At 42.3% G+C, this 19615-nt stretch overlaps 1 protein-coding gene and 1 long non-coding RNA gene across 2 annotated transcripts in view; one reads left to right on the top strand and one right to left on the bottom strand.

Annotated features, from left to right (window-relative positions):
• The window catches only part of WIF1 (WNT inhibitory factor 1), a 66171-nt gene extending 65281 nt beyond the window's left edge, over nt 1–890 (top strand). The window contains exon 10 of the mRNA XM_072843133.1: nt 18–890. Coding sequence (XP_072699234.1) covers nt 18–139 — 122 coding nt within the window. The 3' untranslated portion in view covers nt 140–890. The remainder of the gene's footprint in view (nt 1–17) is intronic.
• LOC140642479 (uncharacterized) overlaps nt 1–19615 on the bottom strand; it is a 39161-nt gene that overhangs the window by 1598 nt on the left and 17948 nt on the right. The window contains exons 4-6 of the long non-coding RNA XR_012038899.1: nt 19367–19476; nt 9587–9742; nt 4791–4950 (exon numbers count right to left, since the gene is read on the bottom strand). This is a non-coding gene — a long non-coding RNA (uncharacterized lncRNA). The remainder of the gene's footprint in view (nt 1–4790; nt 4951–9586; nt 9743–19366; nt 19477–19615) is intronic.

The following is a 19615-nucleotide window of genomic DNA, read 5'->3' as shown; positions in this document are numbered from 1 at the left end:
TGTGAATAATTTTACAGGGTACGGAGCCAGCCTCATGCATGCCCTGAGGCCAGCAGGCGCCCGGCTCAGGCAACACACGCCTTCACTTAAAAAGGCCGAGGAGCGGCAGGATCCACCTGAATCCAATTACATCTGGTGAACCCCGACATCTGAAACGTTTTAAGTTACACCAAGTTCATAGCCTTTGTTAACCTTTCATGTGTTGAATGTTCAAATAATGTTCATTACAGTTAAGAATACTGGCCTGAATTTTATTAGCTTCATTATAAATCACTGAGCTGATATTTACTCTTCCTTTTAAGTTTTCTAAGTACGTCTGTAGCGGGATGGTATAGATTTCTTGTTTCAGTGCTTTGGGACAGGTTTGATGTTATGTCAGTCAATCAGGTTAAAATTGTGTCTTTTCGGTTGCATAGCCGGCAAATAATTTCCAAAATGACAACGCACTCGTGGTGTCGAGGGGCTGGGGGACAGTGGAGAAGGTAAATGAACCAAAAGGCATAAATCAAGGGTTCGGATGGAGCAGTTAATCATGTTGAAGTTATGTTTCTCACCTTATTGTCATGTGTTTAGACATTTGTCACATTTTTAAAATCCCCCTTGTTCTTAAACTCTCGATATCTTTTGACCTTACTATGATTCCAGAGAATTCAATATAGAAAGAAAAGAAGAAAAGAAAAGAAAAAAGAAAAGAAAAGAAGAGAAAGACAAACACTGTGGCAGTGGCATTTAACAATATAATATATTGTAAACACAATAAAATAGGGATTATAATGTATGACTTTTGGCATTGGCTTGAAGCAATATAATATATTGTAAACAAGACACAGCTCTTACATAATGAACATTTTATACTGTTTGTATAAAATAAAGGTGCTGCTTTAGTTTTCCGAGAGTTGTATGGCATGGTGTTTGCGCGTGCTATCTTACGGAAATAAAGTTGGTCGCAGTGAGTTGCCCCAAGTGGAAAGAAGTTGGTTGCAATGAAAACTCTGCAGCGTCATAAAGAAGAGACAATATGCCAGTCCCCGGCCCAGTCAGGCTCCCCAGGCCCACCTGTCCCGCACTGCCTGGGACCCTCCTACATTCCTCAGCTCCCATTTAGTTGTCATTGCTTTCAAGAAGTCTTCTCTACCTAGAATGTGTTGAAATATCCCTTTCGTGGGGGGCTTTCTAAGACTTTCTAAAAGTGTCAGATTGTTGTAAATGGGAAGAGCTGCCATTTATGAAAAACCTGTTGGTTCCCAAGAACATTATAACGTGGTATCTTACAATCCAGAGAGGCAGGTCTCATTGTACCCTTTCACAGATAAGAAAACTGAGGTAGGGGGATACGTAGCGATTCACCCAAGATCACACCTGAGAGGGACAGGTTTGAATTCATGTCACCTGACTCCAAAGACTTTAACACTAGGCTCCTCCCCCTCCTTCCTTTTCCTCAGCAAATGCAGACAGACCTCCACAGATCCCAGTTAGGCGCTTTCCAATATGTTTTAGTCTCCCCGGCCTTCTCAGGAAATGTGGACTTGATTTTATAGATAATCTAAAACATTTTCTTTTGCTGGGCAGTGGCATAATGACTTGTGTGGTTTAGGGACATGACGTGTCATGGGAAGCAATCAAGGAAGAGGCTGGAAGCAGAATGAACACATCTTGTGGTGCTAGGGCCACAGCAGTCTTCCTCCTCTACCTAGCCAGAGCCCAGGGCGCCAGCTCCTGCTCACCTGGACTTGGCAAAGCAGGCCAGGAGCCAGGGAGCTAACCCTGGGGATCCTACTGTGAGAACCAACATGATTTAAGACTTTGAAATAAAAAATCCAGATGCTTGACAATGAGGATTTAAGATGGTGACAGAAAGTGAAGTTTGGGAATAGGCTCATAGTACTAATAGCTAACACTTGCATAGTACTTAGTTTTTCTAAGCCCTTTACCTCATGGGTGAGTAATAAAATGGCAGGGAAGTTAGCAGGGTGACAAACCGCAGTAGTCTATGTTGGCCGTCTCCAAACCAGTTTGACTCGACACTCCCTTAGAAATTTCTGAGCCTGTAGTCCTACGGGTGACCATTATTTATCTACATATTTAATTGGTAGGTGTTACAAAAGCCAGAAATGTTGAAGAGAGAAAAATAGAAATAGAAGCTCTAATATTTTCTCCACTTGTCCGGAAGACAGGTTTACGTACACCCTGGAGTGCGCACCCTCATAAGGGAACTCAGGCAAAGAAGAGAGAGAGCAGGATCCGAAGTGGGCTTTGGAAACAGAGAGTCTGCATTCAAGGATGACAAACGTAAGCAAGGGACTGGGTCACTGACTGAATGCAGGTTCTAGACAGGAATCTCAACAGTGATGTATAGGACTGAGGAGGAACCAGGATGGGCAGTGGTGAGGGTTTCCAGAGACGGTGAGTTTGGCACTGAAGATGTTGAGTTTAATGTGCCTTTGGGACATCCTGGTGGAAACGTCTGGTAGACAAGTGGAAATACAGTTGTTAGGAGGTTAGTCTGATAATTTGTTGATAATTAGTTATACTATATGTGAAGAGTACTAATTATATATTGAATTACTTTTAATATGAATACACATAACAGCTTTATTTGGTGAGATGCTGTACAATTTACTTGTATTTTATTGTGTGTTTTGTTTTAGAGATTTTGTTTCTTTGAGAGAGAGAGAGCGCGTGCACACAGGAGTGGGGGGTTGGGAGGGCAGAGGGAGAGGGAGAAGCAGACTCCCCACTGAGCGGGGAGCCTGACGTGGGGCTCCATCCCAGGACCCCGGGATCATAACCTGAGCTCAAGGTAAATGCATAACTGACTAAGCCCCCCAGGCGCCTCTTTAGATCCTACAAAGTTAATACCCTTTGCTGCTTTTCTGTGTATATGTTTATTTATATAACAGTGTAGTTTACTATTTGGCAAACTGAGCACTTCCTCCCTCCCTCCCCCATATGTATTATGAATCTTCATCCAAAATATGCCCTTTGGGTACTTGGTTAGTTTATGTCAAATCACAACAATAGTGGCCAGCTCTTGAAACAAAGGCCAATAATATGAAATATGAAATAATTGCTATTACTCTTATGAAGTAACCATGGAAGAGGAGAAGAGAGAGGAAGAAGAAAGAGAAAGAGGAGGAGTGGTGCCCGGGGGGCTCAGTCGGTTGAGCCTCCAACTTTCAATTTCAGCTCAGGTCATGATCTCAGGGCCATGAGACTGAGCCCCGTATTGGGTTCTGGACTGAGCCTGGAGCCCACTTGAGATTCTCTCTCCCTCTCCCTCTCCCTCTCCCTCTGCTCCTCCCCCTTCCCTTAAAGAGGAGGAGAATATTTATATAAAATATCTCTAAACAATAATTTAAAAGTTAAAATAGTAAGGAGTTAAGGCTGTCTGAGAAGATGTGCACTGTTTGGCAGGATCGAATAATTAGGAAAAATTAGGCAAGAGGAAATAAAGGCTAAACAATAAAATGGGCCTCAGAATGAGGTTAAGACAAAAGGCATACAGGGACTCCTGTGCACTGTGTGAGAGGTGGATGACACATTTAGCTCTAAGCCCTGCTCCAGCCACCTCAAAGAGGAAATCGGGGCTGGTTATGAGTCCCAAAGACCATAAACACAAAAACCAAGCAGTTGCTCAGGAGAAGTTAAACTATACAAGGCACTTCATTAGGCCTGGATCAAGGTAGGGAGGTCTGTGGGAAAGCTGCTTGGGCATCCCTTCAAGCCAATAGTTTTTAAAATCTCTCTTCCATGCTTATTTGCAGAGGAGCTGCTTAAAGATCTTTGCAAGGGGGGGGAAAGGGGGTTGCTGACAGGGTTCAGCTTCTCATCCAGTATCCCAGGCAATTTGTCTCCGGCCCTAAAATTCCACGCCTCACCCAGCAAACAGCTCTCCAGTTAAATGCAGCCAAGATGCTCAGAGGGAAGTTGATGGAGCATATTGTTACTTGATCACACTCCTTGAAATTCTTAGCACTTCCCCAAGTGGCTTCTCAAAATATTCCCTTCAACCATGTACAGTAATCCTCCTAAAAGAAGTTTTGGGAACTAGGCTTTTTTTCTCACCTCATTCCCTGTCCAGTGGCCCTTGTGACACAATGCCAGCTGGCTGTGCTAGGATCACCCCCGATGAGCTAGCCCTTCCACCAACTCTACTTGAAAGTGAAGAGTGTCACGTATGACACATGCTCTCAGGCATATAGACAGAGTCTTAACAGGACTAGTTCTTTCCATGCTCTTCAAGAAGGCACAAGTCATCACAGTAGAGTGCAGTTTCATAAAAGCATTTCTACCAAAAGCAAGGGAGGGAAAGGGAATATCGTGAGGTGAGCCATTTTTAAATTAGTTAAATGAGAAACATTGCCCTTGCAGAAGAATTTCCTGAGGCAATAAAATGAAAGAAAAGGAAAGAAAACAAATGACTATCCAAAGACAGGAGTTTCATCATCATAATTTTTAGGCAGTTTATGCAAGTGGTGCAAATATAAAAGTTTAATAAGCGTATTGAATAAATGTCCTCCATATGGCTCAACATAAAAAAATAGAAACAACCTACAGGAAACTGACATCATAAAACGAAGTTTTCAGGTGTTCAGTAAGACATTTTAAAAATTCTAATATAAACTCCAATGGAAATTGATTTTGCACCTATTTACTGGTTTACTGTTAATAAGGATACAGAAATTACAAATGAAAAATAATTTTTATTAAGCTTTGGCACTGCAAATCTTTTACTAGGTAACACATTTCCCTTCCTGCTCGTGGTTGGCTGGCACAGCTGTTGAAATTACCTGGCATTTCTTGAAAGTCTGGACCAAGAGAAAGCCAGTCTGAGATGACAAATAATCCATACAATCCACAGGAGGACGGTTGAAAGTTGACTCACCGCAGAGTGAATATAAGCTTCCCACTCCAGTGAACATGGCACTGAGCATGGTCTTGAGGCTGCATCTGGGGCCATAGGTGGGAGAGAAGAGCAAGAGGAGAGCGGAGAGCCTTGGTCAACAACAATCCAAGAGCAGACTAGCTGTCTAATTAGAGGGGCCCAGAGCAAAACGAAAATGTGGAGCCTCTTGTTCAAAAAGCATTAAGAATATCAACCTGGTGACCACAGGGCATTAAGCCTGGGGTCTTTCTCCGTGCAAGGGCCCTGTGCAACTGCACAGTTCACGAATCCATGAGGCTGGCCTGGCCTTGTCCAGGAACAAGTTCTTAGGTCCGTGGACAAGGAAATCTAGGTAAAATGCAAAACATCTTCCTCTCCTTAGGCACCAGCCAGATAAGCTCTTCCATGCTGGTCCCCCTCTCAACTTTAAAACCCAAGCCTTGAGAATGGAAGACTCATTCGTCATCAAGTCAGCTAAGTCAGTGACCATTGACTGAATTGCTCCTGTGTTAATACTGCAAACACAAAAATAGGGGAGAAAGTATGGGGCATATTAAGGAGATAAAGTGTATTGCTTTATACTTCAGCCCAGTCAAGTTCCTTGAAACTCAGTTCCTGTTTGAGAAAGAATCTGTGGCTTTCAGTGGAGCTCACAAGGGGAAAGACATTTTTCAGAATTTTATGAACAACCCTCTTTAACCAAAAAGATAATCTTGGGTTTTTCCAATTTATAAATGCTGTTCTTTATTAGACAACAGAGAGGCAGAAACCTGGCTGGAATTGGGGTCTAAAGCTTTGTTTTTGAAGTTAAGTTCATCTCCACCCAGGGAAGCTTGATTCAGTGAAGAGCCTTATGACACTCTCCAGAGACCCTAAAGACAAAGATCCCCCAACGCCCAATTTAGTCTTGCCCTCACTTCAAGGAAATACCCAAAACTAATTTGTGATTATTTTCTACTTTGCAAAGATGAGTATTTGCTCCTACTTAATTAAGCCTAACACACTCTGGGAGGAGAAGACGCGAAGCCAGTTATGGGCCCCTGGTCCATTGGGCACCATGTTGATTAATGAATCGTTGGCTGGTGTCACAAGAGCTAAACTCCAAGTATCCTGCCAGAGTGGATACTTTTCAGTCTTTTGGGTACTTTGCCCTGGCTTGTTTATTTAGATTACATACTACCCGATTTCTAAACTATACCCAGACTGAGAAGGCAGCAGAGTAATGAGTAGTCATCCTGGCTCCACATTTAAGCCACCTTTGAAATGATGATGTGAACCACAGGTAATTCCATGACAACTTGTCTCAAAGTACGCGGCTACAAATGTACTAAAGGGAATTACTTGTTGTGACTTCAGAAGAAAATAACAGAACCTCTGAAACAAGCCACCAGGTTGAAATTGAAACAAGTTGTAGCTTCCCTGGCCTTGCCCAGTGTCCCCCTTCTATGTGTGTGCCAGTCCCAGGTGACATTCTGTGGTGGTGCATTATGGAGAGTTGCAAGAGAATAGAGTAAATAGGAGAACCTGTACGGTGGCTTCCTGGTGATGAACCTTAGCCAAACACGGAAGTAGCATTTCCAAAGTTCTGAAAGAAGCTTTCTGTGGAAATTTTGGTTCATAGCATCTCTGTCGGGGGGATATTACTTGAAAGGAGAAACTGAGGCTAGGGTTTGCTGAAGATCACAAAACAATTTATTATTGCTAATAATAATCCCCGCCCCCCCCCCAAGTGGGGATTCCAAACTTGTTCTCAAAGAACACCAGTTGTCCGGGATGTTCACATGACTTATATGAAAACAGGATCCGGGGCCAAATAAGTCTAAGAGATGGGGGGGGGGGGTTACCCGAAATTAGGGCTTTGTCTTTATAGCAGCGCTGCTCAGAGCCTTTATCACACTGTTGTGTGTTGCACATCCCCAAGAGGGACTAATATGCAGCAGCCCCCAAACTTACTTGATCAAAGAGAGCTTTTTCCCCTAAAGCATCTCCCAGGGAATAAAATTTTTACACGGCACACTTTGTGGTGCACAAGTCCTAGAATAGATCGAAGTCTCTGAAGTTGAGTCTTTACTCCACTCTTTTTTTTCTTCAGCATGTTTAATGTTATTCTATCCGTTGGGAGCTAATTCAAGGAAAACTAAAACTTCCAACTTACAACACAAAGAACATCCAGTGTAACTTGTAAATCAGCTGGTTTTATGTAATTTGTTTATTTTCCCCCCTACATATTCCAGAATAAATTGATCTCTTAAAAGAGCATTTCAAGGAGTATTAGAAAAACACTTTAATTATTGTTAAGTACTTTAAAACTTTGGATATAAGTTTACAACTTAGGGAATTAGTTTCATCAACAAAGGATAAAGCGATCATTATGATGAATTAATTTTCCAGGCGTTTAAGCAACATCCAACATTGAGGGAGCCCATGCTAACTACCTGGCAAAGGGATTTCTTTAAGTCACTTGCCTTTGGACCGTGTTTACGGTGACTCATAAATTCTTGATCTCCACAGCGCTTCTTAAATATTACTCAACTTTAAATCAGAGGTGGAGATGTCAGTCAGAGAACAAAAGGTCACCATCTAAAGACTAACAGGGAGCATGATGCATCAGGAAGACCAGCAGACTGGAATGAAGAGACCCCAGCTTCAACTCTGCCACCGGCTAGCTGGTGGCTCTTACCCAAGATCCCTAAAATGGTGCGTCAGCTGCATGCTGCCCTCCTCATCCTCCTCTGGGCCTTTTCTTTATTCCTAACAGTTGGCTCCCAAGCCCAAAGTGCATCAAGAATTCTGATAGATGGAGAAGCCACCATTTCCTCCATTTTGCTACCAATTCAGTGCTGTTCATGGGTGCCCACACTCTTACCCTTGGGTCTCTCCTGACAGTCATTAGTCATCCCTGGGGACAAAAGCAGATCCTGGGTTAGTGCCAGGGCTTTCCCAGGGTAATTAAGGAAAATACCTCATTTCAGCTTTTATAGAGCTCACTAGTCAAAATAATAGCAATAGCAGTAGAAACTAGCTAACACTTATATACCGTTTGCTGTGTGTCGGGCTTTGTTCCAAGTCCCTTATATACATTAATTTAAATAAACTGGAGTTAGTCTATGCCAGCTCATGAGTAAGTGTCAGTTGTTAAACTTTTGGAAATTTAAAAGGCAGTTGTTAAACACAGCCATGATTAAAGAATTCAGTAAATTCTTTTTAAAAACAAGGTTAACAAATGTTCAAAATTAATCTCTCCCTAATTTATTTCACTACGTTTACTATTATCTACATTCTTGGGGTTATTTCAATGCATTGTTTCTGTGTTAGAGGAAATATTATGTCACGTCATGGGGCACTGCTGTGCATCTCTTTCCAATGCCATACTCGGTGATGCTACTTTGATAGCTTCAAATTGTCCACAAAGGGAGCATTTACACCTCAGAGATTGGCAAATGCTACATACAAATCAAGAGAGGTGATTGTTAAACCTTTACTGCTTGATCCTTGTAAAAATTGTATGAGGTTTGTGCAATTATCATTTCCATTATTTAGAAAAGTGATCCCATGCACAAGAAGGCTAAGTGACATGCCCAGAGCCACACAGCTACATAGTGGCAAAGCCAGCCTTGAACACAAGCAACCTGGTTCCAAAATCCTGCTCTTTATGATTATAGGCAGTAACACTGGTTTGTGTACAATGGAAAATAAAGTATATCCAAAAATGGCTGATGTGTAATTTCTTCCCAGATAGAAAGAAAAACATGTCCATGATGTAGTAAGTGCAGTCAAACAGAGTTCCTAGAACCTTTGTGGTTGAAGATGAATGACTGAATGAGTCAGTGAATGCACTTCATTCATAAGAAGGCTTATTCCAAAGGAATCGGAAACCCCTTTGTCTTCTGGATCCAGGACTATGTTTACGACCTGCCAATATGCTGTGTTGCAGCTTCTACTCTTGCTCCATTTAGCCACCACATTAAGCAACAGTATTAATTTCCTGTGGCTGCTATAACAAATAATCATAAATTTAGTGGCTTAAAAGAAATGTGTTCTCACAGTTCCAGAGGCCAGATATCCAAAGTCAGTTTCACTGAGCTGAAATCAGGTGTGGCCAGAGCCATACCCCCTCTGGAATATCTGGGAAGAGTTTGTTTTCTGCCTCTCCCAGCTTTCCGTAACTGTCAGCATTCCTCGGCTTGTGGCCACTTTTCTCTCTGTTCTGTGTTCACATGGTCTTCTCCTCTGTGTATATGCATGCAATCTCCCACTATCCCTCTCCTCCTATAATGGTGCTTGTGACAGCATTTAGGACCCACTTGGATGTTCCAGGATTAGCTCCTCCTCACATCTTTGGCCACATAAGATAATATTCACAGGTTCTGGGGATTATGACATGGATAATATCTTCAGAGCCACCATTCAGCCCACTATAGCCATCATCATTAATGACCACAACCCTCTCCTCCACTGACAGTGAGAGTTACAAGGGGCTATGAGCGGGATTGCTGTCTGCAAAAGTCTACAGCTTTTAGAGACAGAACTCATACAAAGATGTCAATCATGTGGGTTGTAAAATCGGGCACTGATGTGGAAACAGGCAGTTTCTTAAATAGTTAGATGGTCTTACGATATGGTGCAGCAATTCCGTTCCTAGGTACATACAATTCCTTAATTTCCTAGGAAATTAAGGCGCATGTTCACATAAAGACTTACCCAGGAATGTTCAGAGCAGCACTATTCAAACCAGCCAAAAGGTGGAAACAGCCCAAATATCCATCAACTGGTGAATGATAAATACAGTACAGTATATCCAAACAATGGAACACTATTCCAACGTAATTCCATTGGTACAAAGGAATGAAGTTCATGCTAAGTGAAAGAAGCCAGACACAAAAGATCACATTTTATATCACTCCATTTATCCAAAATGCCCAGGAAAGGTAGGACGCAAGGATTGACAGCCAATGCTGGTAATGGTTGCACAATTCACTAAAAATCATTGAACTGTACACTTAAAAAGGGTGACTTTCATGGAATGCAAATTACACTTCAGTAAAATTATATTTTTTTTAATAAATAATAGCACAAGACCCCACATGCCAAGGGGAAAGCGAATGATGGAAAGGTTGAGAATTTGACTGACAAAGCAAAGCGTCAGACAGAGCATGATCCTGGGCTGGCAGACAAGCAAAATCTGGGGGAGGACCCACCCAGGAGTGCCATGGGAAGGGTCTAGTCTCTGAGGCCCACGGTGTCATCCTTCTCTCTACCTCTTTTGTGAACATCCCACTCGCCTTCCCTCGGCCTGCTGCCTGAAGGCCCAGGGGTCCTGTGGCCCAGTGAACTTCCTGAGCCTAGCCTAGCCCAAGATGAGTAGCAGCAAAACATGTCAGCCCCTCCCTGCTCCCATAACTCTGAGCCAGGCTTGCTGGGGCCTCCTCCCTCAGAAAAAGGATGTTCTGGGAGACAATCTAGCCGGAACCTTCCAAAACAAGATGATAATACCTTTTCATGTCCTTTTGGATCTATCTGACAATATTTCCTATGGATTTTCTCTCAAAAGGTTGACAGGAAGCTCTAGGGTTCTGTTGTCTAATTCTGATGAACCATCCACATTGTTGCAAAACATTCCCTAAAGATGATGATTTCCCATATATTTGGAAATCAACCAGACACTCTAACCTAGCCTCGGCTTAACTAAGAAAGAACTTTTTCTTTCACAAAACTATTAGTGATATTTTAAAAAAAATCTCTGAAAGACCATAGGACAGACTTTAGAAATTAGATATCTACTGTCAAGTTACAGTCTAATAGGATTACAGGCCAGTCTTGGGTCTCAAGTCACATGTTATAAATATGTGAAGGCTATCATTTGGGGAAATACCATTTGTAACATATATTCTGGGGCCCCAAAGAAGATAGTTAACTACTTCACAAGGTTGACAAGGGGATAACATGTAATGTGCAGGGACTGGCACACTCAAAGCAGAACTCAATAAACGATTATGGTAATGGGCACTATTAGCCTTTAAGTAAAAAGAAAAAGAAGAGGAAAAGTAAACACCCAGGAATCATTTAAAAGATAAATGAAATTTAAACCAAAATGGGATACTGTTTTTCAGCCATTCCAATGCAGTACAAGTGTTAGAAAAAATGTGAACCCAGAGGAATGACCATCTGCTGATAGTGGGAATATTCGCTGCTACAACCAAGTAGGAAAGGAGCTCCACATTATCTTGAAAAGCCAAACATACACACCATCTAAGACCCAGCAACTCCACACCCTAGAGAGACTTTGCATATAATGCCTCAGGAATCATGAGCAAGAATGTTTGTAGCAGTGTTGTTTATAAAACCAAAGAGAGGGAGGAGGAGCAAGACGGCGGAAGAGTAGGGTCCCCAAATCACCTGTCTCCACCAAATTACCTAGAAAACCTTCAAATCATCCTGAAAATCTATCAGTTCGGCCTGAGATTTAAAGAGAGACCAGCTGGAATGCTACAGTGAGAAGAGTTTGCGCATCTATCAAGGTAGGAAGACGGGGAAAAAGACATAAAGGAACAAAGGCCTCCAAGGGGGAGGGCCCCGCGAGGAGCCGGGCTGAGGCCGGGGCGAGTGTCCCCAGGACAGGAGAGCCCCGACCCGGAGGAGCAGGAGCTGCACCGACCTTCCCGGGGGGAAAGGGGCTCGCAGGGAGGTGGAGCAGGACCCAGGAGGGCGGGGATGCCCTCGGGTTCCCTGAGACAGTAACAGCAACTGCGCGCCCAGGAGAGTGCGCCGAGCTCCCTAAGGGCTGCAGCGCGCACGGCGGGACCCGGCGGGACCGGAGCACCTCGGAGGGGCTCGGGGGCGGCTCCGCGGAGGGGGCTGCGCGCCCCGGGAGCAGCTCGGAGGGGGGAGGGCAGAGGAAGAGGCTCCGTGCGGAGGGGCCTGCGCGGTTCCAGGAGCAGCTCGGAGGGGCTCGGGCGGCGGCTCCGCGGAGGGGGCTGCGGCCCGGGAGCGCGAATCCAACAGCGCAGGCTCCGGGGCACAGGGCGCCAGGACGCAGCCCAGGATCCCGCCTCCCCCGGGACAGGCAGAGGCCGGGAGGGCCCAGGACAGCGAGGACGCTCCTGCCCCAGCTGAGCAGATCAGCGGCCCCGCCTGGAGCCTCCAGGCCCTGCAGACGGAGTTCCTGCCGGAGCTGAATCCAGGTTTCCAGAGCTGCCCCGCCACTGGGGCTGTTCCTCCTGCGGCCTCACGGGGTAAACAACCCCCACCGAGCCTGGTAGGCAGGGGCACAGCAGCTCCCCCAACTGCTAACACCTGAAAATCAGCACAACAGGCCCCTCCCCCAGAAGACCAGCTAGACTGACAACTTCCAGGAGAAGCCAAGGGACTTAAAGTACACAGAATCAGAAGATACTCCCCCGTGGTTTTGTTTTGTTTTGTTTTGTTTTGTTTTGTTTTGCTTTTTGATTTGTTTCCTTCCCCCACCCCCTTTTTTTCTCCTTTCTTTTTCTTACTCTTTTTCTTCTTTTTTTCGTTTTTTTTCTTCCCTTTTTTTTCTCTTTCTCTTTTCTTTCCTTCTTTCTCTCCTCTCTTTTTCTCTTTTTCCCAATACAACTTGCTTTTGGCCACTCTGCACTGAGCAAAATGACTAGAAGGAAAACCTCACCTCAAAAGAAAGAATCAGAAACAGTCCTCTCTCCCACAGAGTTACAAAATCTGGATTACAATTCAATGTCAGAAAGCCAATTCAGAAGCACTATTAACAGCTACTGGTGGCTCTAGAAAAAAGTATAAAGGACTCAAGAGACTTCATGACTGCAGAATTTAGAGCTAATCAGGCAGAAATTAAAAATCAATTGAATGAGATGCAATCCAAACTAGAAGTCCTAACGACGAGGGTTAACGAGGTGGAAGAACAAGTGAGTGACATAGAAGACAAGTTGATGGCAAAGAGGGAAACTGAGGAAAAAAGAGACAAACAATTAAAAGACCATGAAGATAGATTAAGGGAAATAAACGACAGCCTGAGAAAGAAAAACCTACGTTTAATTGGGGTTCCCGAGGGCGCCGAAAGGGACAGAGGGCCAGAATATGTATTTGAACAAATTCTAGCTGAAAACTTTCCTAATCTGGGAAGGGAAACAGGCATTCAGATCCAGGAAATAGAGAGATCCCCCCCTAAAATCAATAAAAACCGTTCAACACCTTGACATTTAATAGTGAAGCTTGCAAATTCCAAAGATAAAGAGAAGATCCTTAAAGCAGCAAGAGACAAGAAATCCCTGACTTTTATGGGGAGGAGTATTAGGGTAACAGCAGACCTCTCCACAGAGACCTGGCAGGCCAGAAAGGGCTGGTAGGATATATTCAGGGTCCTAAATGAGAAGAACATGCAACCAAGAATACTTTATCCAGCAAGGCTCTCATTCAAAATGGAAGGAGAGATAAAGAGCTTCCAAGACAGGCAGCAACTAAAAGAATATGTGACCTCCAAACCAGCTCTGCAAGAAATCTTAAGGGGGACTCTTAAAATTCCCCTTTAAGAAGAAGTTCAGTGGAACAGTCCACAAAAACAAGGACTGAATAGATATCATGATGACACTAAACTCATATCTCTCAATAGTAACTCTGAATGTGAACGGGCTTAATGACCCCATCAAAAGGTGCGCGCAGGGTTTCAGACTGGATAAAAAAGCAGGACCCATCTATTTGCTGTCTACAAGAGACTCATTTTAGACAGAAGGACACCTACAGCCTGAAAATAAAAGGTTGGAGAACCATTTACCATTCGAATGGTCCTCAAAAGAAAGCAGGGGTAGCCATCCTTATATCAGATAAACTAAAATTTACCCCAAAGACTGTAGTGAGAGATGAAGAGGGACACTATCTCATACTTAAAGGATCTATTCAACAAGAGGACTTAACAATCCTCAATATATATGCCCCGAATGTGGGAGCTGCCAAATATATAAATCAATTATTAACCAAAGTGAAGAAATACTTAGATAATAATACACTTATACTTGGTGACTTCAATCTAGCTCTTTCTATACTCAATAGGTCTTCTAAGCACAACATCTCCAAAGAAACGAGAGCTTTAAATGATACACTGGACCAGATGGATTTCACAGATATCTACAGAACTTTACATCCAAACTCAACTGAATACACATTCTTCTCAAGCGCACATGGAACTTTCTCCAGAATAGACCACATATTGGGTCACAAATCGGGTCTGAACCGATATCAAAAGATTGGGATTGTCCCCTGCATATTCTCAGACCATAATGCCTTGAAATTAGAACTAAATCACAACAAGAAGTTTGGAAGGACCTCAAACACGTGGAGGTTAAGGACCATCCTGCTAAAAGATAAAAGGGTCAACCAGGAAATTAAGGAAGAATTAAAAAGATTCATGGAAACTAATGAGAATGAAGATACAACCATTCAAAATCTTTGGGATGCAGCAAAAGCAGTCCTAAGGGGGAAATACATCGCAATACAAGCATCCATTCAAAAACTGGAAAGAACTCAAATACAAAAGCTAACCTTACACATAAAGGAGCTAGAGAAAAAACAGCAAATAGATCCTACACCCAAGAGAAGAAGGGAGTTAATAAAGATTCGAGCAGAACTCAACAAAATCGAGACCAGAAGAACTGTGGAACAGATCAACAGAACCAGGAGTTGGTTCTTTGAAAGAATTAATAAGATAGATAAACCATTAGCCAGCCTTATTAAAAAGAAGAGAGAGAAGACTCAAATTAATAAAATCATGAATGAGAAAGGAGAGATCACTACCAACACCAAGGAAATACAAACGATTTTAAAAACATATTATGAACAGCTATACGCCAATAAATTAGGCAATCTAGAAGAAATGGACGCATTCCTGGAAAGCCACAAACTACCAAAACTGGAACAGGAAGAAATAGAAAACCTGAACAGGCCAATAACCAGGGAGGAAATTGAAGCAGTCATCAAAAACCTCCCAAGACACAAGAGTCCAGGCCCAGATGGCTTCCCAGGGGAATTTTATCAAACGTTTAAAGAAGAAACCATACCTATTCTCCTAAAGCTGTTTGGAAAGATAGAAAGAGATGGAGTACTTCCAAATTCGTTCTATGAGGCCAGCATCACCTTAATTCCAAAACCAGACAAAGACCCCACCAAAAAGGAGAATTACAGACTAATATCCCTGATGAACATGGATGCAAAAATTCTCAACAAGATACTGGCCAATAGGATCCAACAGTACATTAAGAAAATTATTCACCATGACCAAGTAGGATTTATCCCTGGGACACAAGGCTGGTTCAACACCCGTAAAACAACCAATGTGATTCATCATATCAGCAAGAGAAAAACCAAGAACCATATGATCCTCTCATTGGATGCAGAGAAAGCATTTGACAAAATACAGCATCCATTCCTGATCAAAACTCTTCAGAGTGTAGGGATAGAGGGAACATTCCTCGACATCTTAAAAGCCATCTATGAAAAGCCAACAGCAAATATCATTCTCAATGGGGAAGCACTGGGAGCCTTTCCCCTAAGATCAGGAACAAGACAGGGATGTCCACTCTCACCACTGCTGTTCAACATAGTACTGGAAGTCCTAGCCTCAGCAATCAGACAACAAAAAGACATTAAAGGCATTCAAATTGGCAAAGAAGAAGTCAAACTCTCCCTCTTCGCCGATGACATGATACTCTATGTAGAAAACCCAAAAGTCTCCACCCCAAGATTGCTAGAACTCATACAGCAATTCGGTAGCGTGGCAGGATACAAAATCAATGCCCAGAAGTCAGTGGCATTTCTCTACACTAACAATGAGACTGAAGAAAGAGAAATTAAGGAGTCAATCCCATTTACAATTGCACCCAAAAGCATAAGATACCTAGGAATAAACCTAACCAAAGATGTAAAGGATCTATACCCTCAAAACTATAGAACACTTCTGAAAGAAATTGAGGAAGACACAAAGAGATGGAAAAATATTCCATGCTCATGGATTGGCAGAATTAATATTGTGAAAATGTCAATGTTACCCAGGGCAATATACACATTTAATGCAATCCCTATCAAAATACCATGGACTTTCTTCAGAGAGTTAGAACAAATTATTTTAAGATTTGTGTGGAATCAGAAAAGACCCCGAATAGCCAGGGGAATTTTAAAAAAGAAAACCATATCTGGGGGCATCACAATGCCAGATTTCAGGTTGTACTACAAAGCTGTGGTCATCAAGACAGTGTGGTACTGGCACAAAAACAGACACATAGATCAGTGGAACAGAATAGAGAATCCAGAAGTGGACCCTGAACTTTGTGGGCAACTAATATTCGATAAAGGAGGAAAGACTATCCATTGGAAGAAAGACAGTCTCTTCAATAAATGGTGCTGGGAAAATTGGACATCCACATGCAGAAGAATGAAACTAGACCACTCTCTTTCACCATACACAAAGATAAACTCAAAATGGATGAAAGATCTAAACGTGAGACAAGATTCCATCAAAATCCTAGAGAAGAACACAGGCAACACCCTTTTTGAACTTGGCCACAGTAACTTCTTGCAAGATACATCCACGAAGGCAAAAGAAACAAAAGCAAAAATGAACTATTGGGACTTCATCAAGATAAGAAGCTTTTGCACAGCAAAGGATACAGTCAACAAAACTCAAAGACAACCTACAGAATGGGAGAAGATATTTGCAAATGACATATCAGATAAAGGGCTAGTTTCCAAGATCTATAAAGAACTTCTTAAACTCAACAGCAAAGAAACAAACAATCCAATCATGAAATGGGCAAAAGACATGAACAGAAATCTCACAGAGGAAGACATAGACATGGCCAACATGCATATGAGAAAATGCTCTGCATCACTTGCCATCAGGGAAATACAAATCAAAACCACAATGAGATACCACCTCACACCAGTGAGAATGGCGAAAATTAACAAGGCAGGAAACAACAAATGTTGGAGAGGATGCGGAGAAAAGGGAACCCTCTTACACTGTTGGTGGGAATGTGAACTGGTGCGGCCACTCTGGAAAACTGTGTGGAGGTTCCTCAAACAGTTAAAAATATACCTGCCCTACGACCCAGCAATTGCACTGTTGGGGATTTACCCCAAAGATACAAATGCAATGAAACGCCGGGACACCTGCACCCCGATGTTTATAGCAGCAATGGCCACGATAGCCAAACTGTGGAAGGAGCCTCGGTGTCCAACGATAGATGAATGGATAAAGAAGATGTGGTTTATGTATACAATGGAATATTACTCAGCTATTAGAAATGACAAATACCCACCATTTGCTTCAACGTGGATGGAACTGGAGGGTATTATGCTGAGTGAAGTAAGTCAGTCGGAGAAGGACAAACATTATATGTTCTCATTCATTTGGGGAATATAAATAATAGTGAAAGGGAATATAAGGGAAGGGAGAAGAAATGTGTGGGAAATATCAGAAAGGGAGACAGAACGTAAAGACTGCTAACTCTGGGAAACGAACTAGGGGTGGTAGGGGAGGAGGGCGGGGGGTGGGAGTGAATGGGTGATGGGCACTGGGGGTTATTCTGTATGTTGGTAAATTGAACACCAATAAAAAATAAATTAAAAAAAAAAAACAAAGAGAAATGACCCAACTGTCCATTGACAGGACACTGAATAAATAAAAGGTGGTACATACACATAAGGGAATACTATTCATCAGTGAAAACAAGTGAACCTAATGCTGCAGAAATCAAACATTGGTGATTTTGGAACACAGCGTTAAAGTGCGGAAGACTACACAGTATGACTCCATTTTCAAAAGAGATAAAATTAAATAATATGCCATTTGTGGACATGCAAAAATCAACGGTTTCTTTGTGAAGATACTGAATAATGGGATTGGGAGATGCTCATCAGGGTTTCAAAAGAATCTGTGATGTATGATTTCTCAGGCTGTGTGGTAGGTTCAAGGCTGTTTATTTTCTTTTTCTAAATATATCTCACTGTGCACAGATTATTTCTAAAGAAAATAAGTCCTAATATTCACAACAGAAAAATCAAACAAAGGTGACCAGTTGATCCTCAAAAGAAGATATGTCCATGACTAAGAAACTAATTTTTAAATATTCAAATTTAGTAACAGCTGTAAAAAATTTTTATTGCAAATTTTTTAAACAAGTAGCATTTTTCACCAATTAGATTGGCAAAGATATTTTTAAATAGCACTTAATGCATATGTTAATGCAATGAGATGGGCAGTTTGTTATACTCTGTTGCTAAAAGGGTAAGTCAGGACAACTTTGGGCGCCTGGGTGGTTCAGTTGGGTAAGCGTCTAATTCTTGGTCTCAGCTCAGGTCATGATCTCAGGGTCATGAGATAGAACCACGTGTCGGGCTCATGCTGGGTGTGGAGCCTGCTTAAGATTCTCTTTCTTCCTCTTGCCTCTGCCCCTCCCCTGCGCTCTCTCTCTTTCTCTTTCTCAAAAAAAAAAAGAAAAAAAAAAAGGAACAACTTTTCTAAAAGGCTGCTAAACAATACATATCAAGAAGGCTTAACATTTGTTTCCTTGACTCAGTATCAGAAGCTCACAAGAGAGTCAGTGAAAGATTTAGATGCAATACAGCATCATTCACAACAGCCAAAAATGCAAACCACATATCCACTCATTTGACGAACATTTACTGAGCACCTACCATGCGCCAAGTATTCTTTGGGGCACCTGCAATATTGTAGTGAACAAAATTGACAAAAATCTTTACCCTCGTGGAATTTACATTATGGTGGGAAGAATCGATCACAAACAGTAAACTTGGGAAAGAGCTAAAGTAAAATAGTACATGAGAGAACAGGTGTTGGAAGACCAAGAAAAAGCAGGGCAATGTAAGAGGGATCAGGAATGGCTGGAAACAAGATGAGGGGGAACAGGTTGCTTCACTAAGAAGCTGATATTTGAGCCAAGTTTCAAAGGAGGTGAGATATCTAGATAGTGGGTCCCTGGGCATTGGAAGAAGAGGGAACAGCTGGTGTAAAGATGTAGGGACACAAGCCTGTCCAGCAATTAGAGAAGCAGTAGGGAGTCTAGTAGCTTGAGTACAGCAGTCGGAGAGGAAGCTGGGGACCACAGAGAAAAAGAGCTCCGGGGCAGTTATGAAGGGCTTCAAAGGACTTAACTTTCAGCAAAATAGGGAGCCTTTGCTGCTTTGGAGCAGAGAGCCATGCTGTGCCTTTTTTTTTTTTTTAAAGCATCCAAGTGTTCAAACAATAAGGAAATAACCAAATAAATTATAGTAAATACTGTGCTTGTTTATAGTAGGACCTCAGGAAACATCTAGAGGACAAATGAATACAATGAAATACTATACAACCATTAAAATCATAACTTCAAAGAATATTCAGTGACCTGGAAGAGTGTTTATCATGAATATTAAATGAAAAAAAAATCTGATTAAAAAGTTGCATGTAGGGGCACCTGGATGGCTCAGTGGTTGAGTGTCTACCTTTGGCTCAGGGCGTGATCCCGGGGTCCTGGAATCAAGTCCCGCATCAGGCTCTCTGCAGGGAGCCTGCTTCTTCCTCTCCCTCTGTCTCTGCCTTTCTCTCTGTGTCTCTTATTAATAAATAAATAAAATATTTTTTAAGTTGCATGTAAGTTACAGTTCCAATTTTGGAGATAGCTAGATAATAGAAACAAAAGTAGATTAAAAATTATAAGGAAATACCATCAGATATGAAATGGCTATAATTGA

This window comes from Canis lupus, chromosome 11 (genome assembly GCF_048164855.1).
Source record: "Canis lupus baileyi chromosome 11, mCanLup2.hap1, whole genome shotgun sequence".
NCBI classification, from domain to species: domain Eukaryota; kingdom Metazoa; phylum Chordata; class Mammalia; order Carnivora; family Canidae; genus Canis; species Canis lupus.
This window is presented reverse-complemented; position numbering and strand designations above follow the sequence as displayed.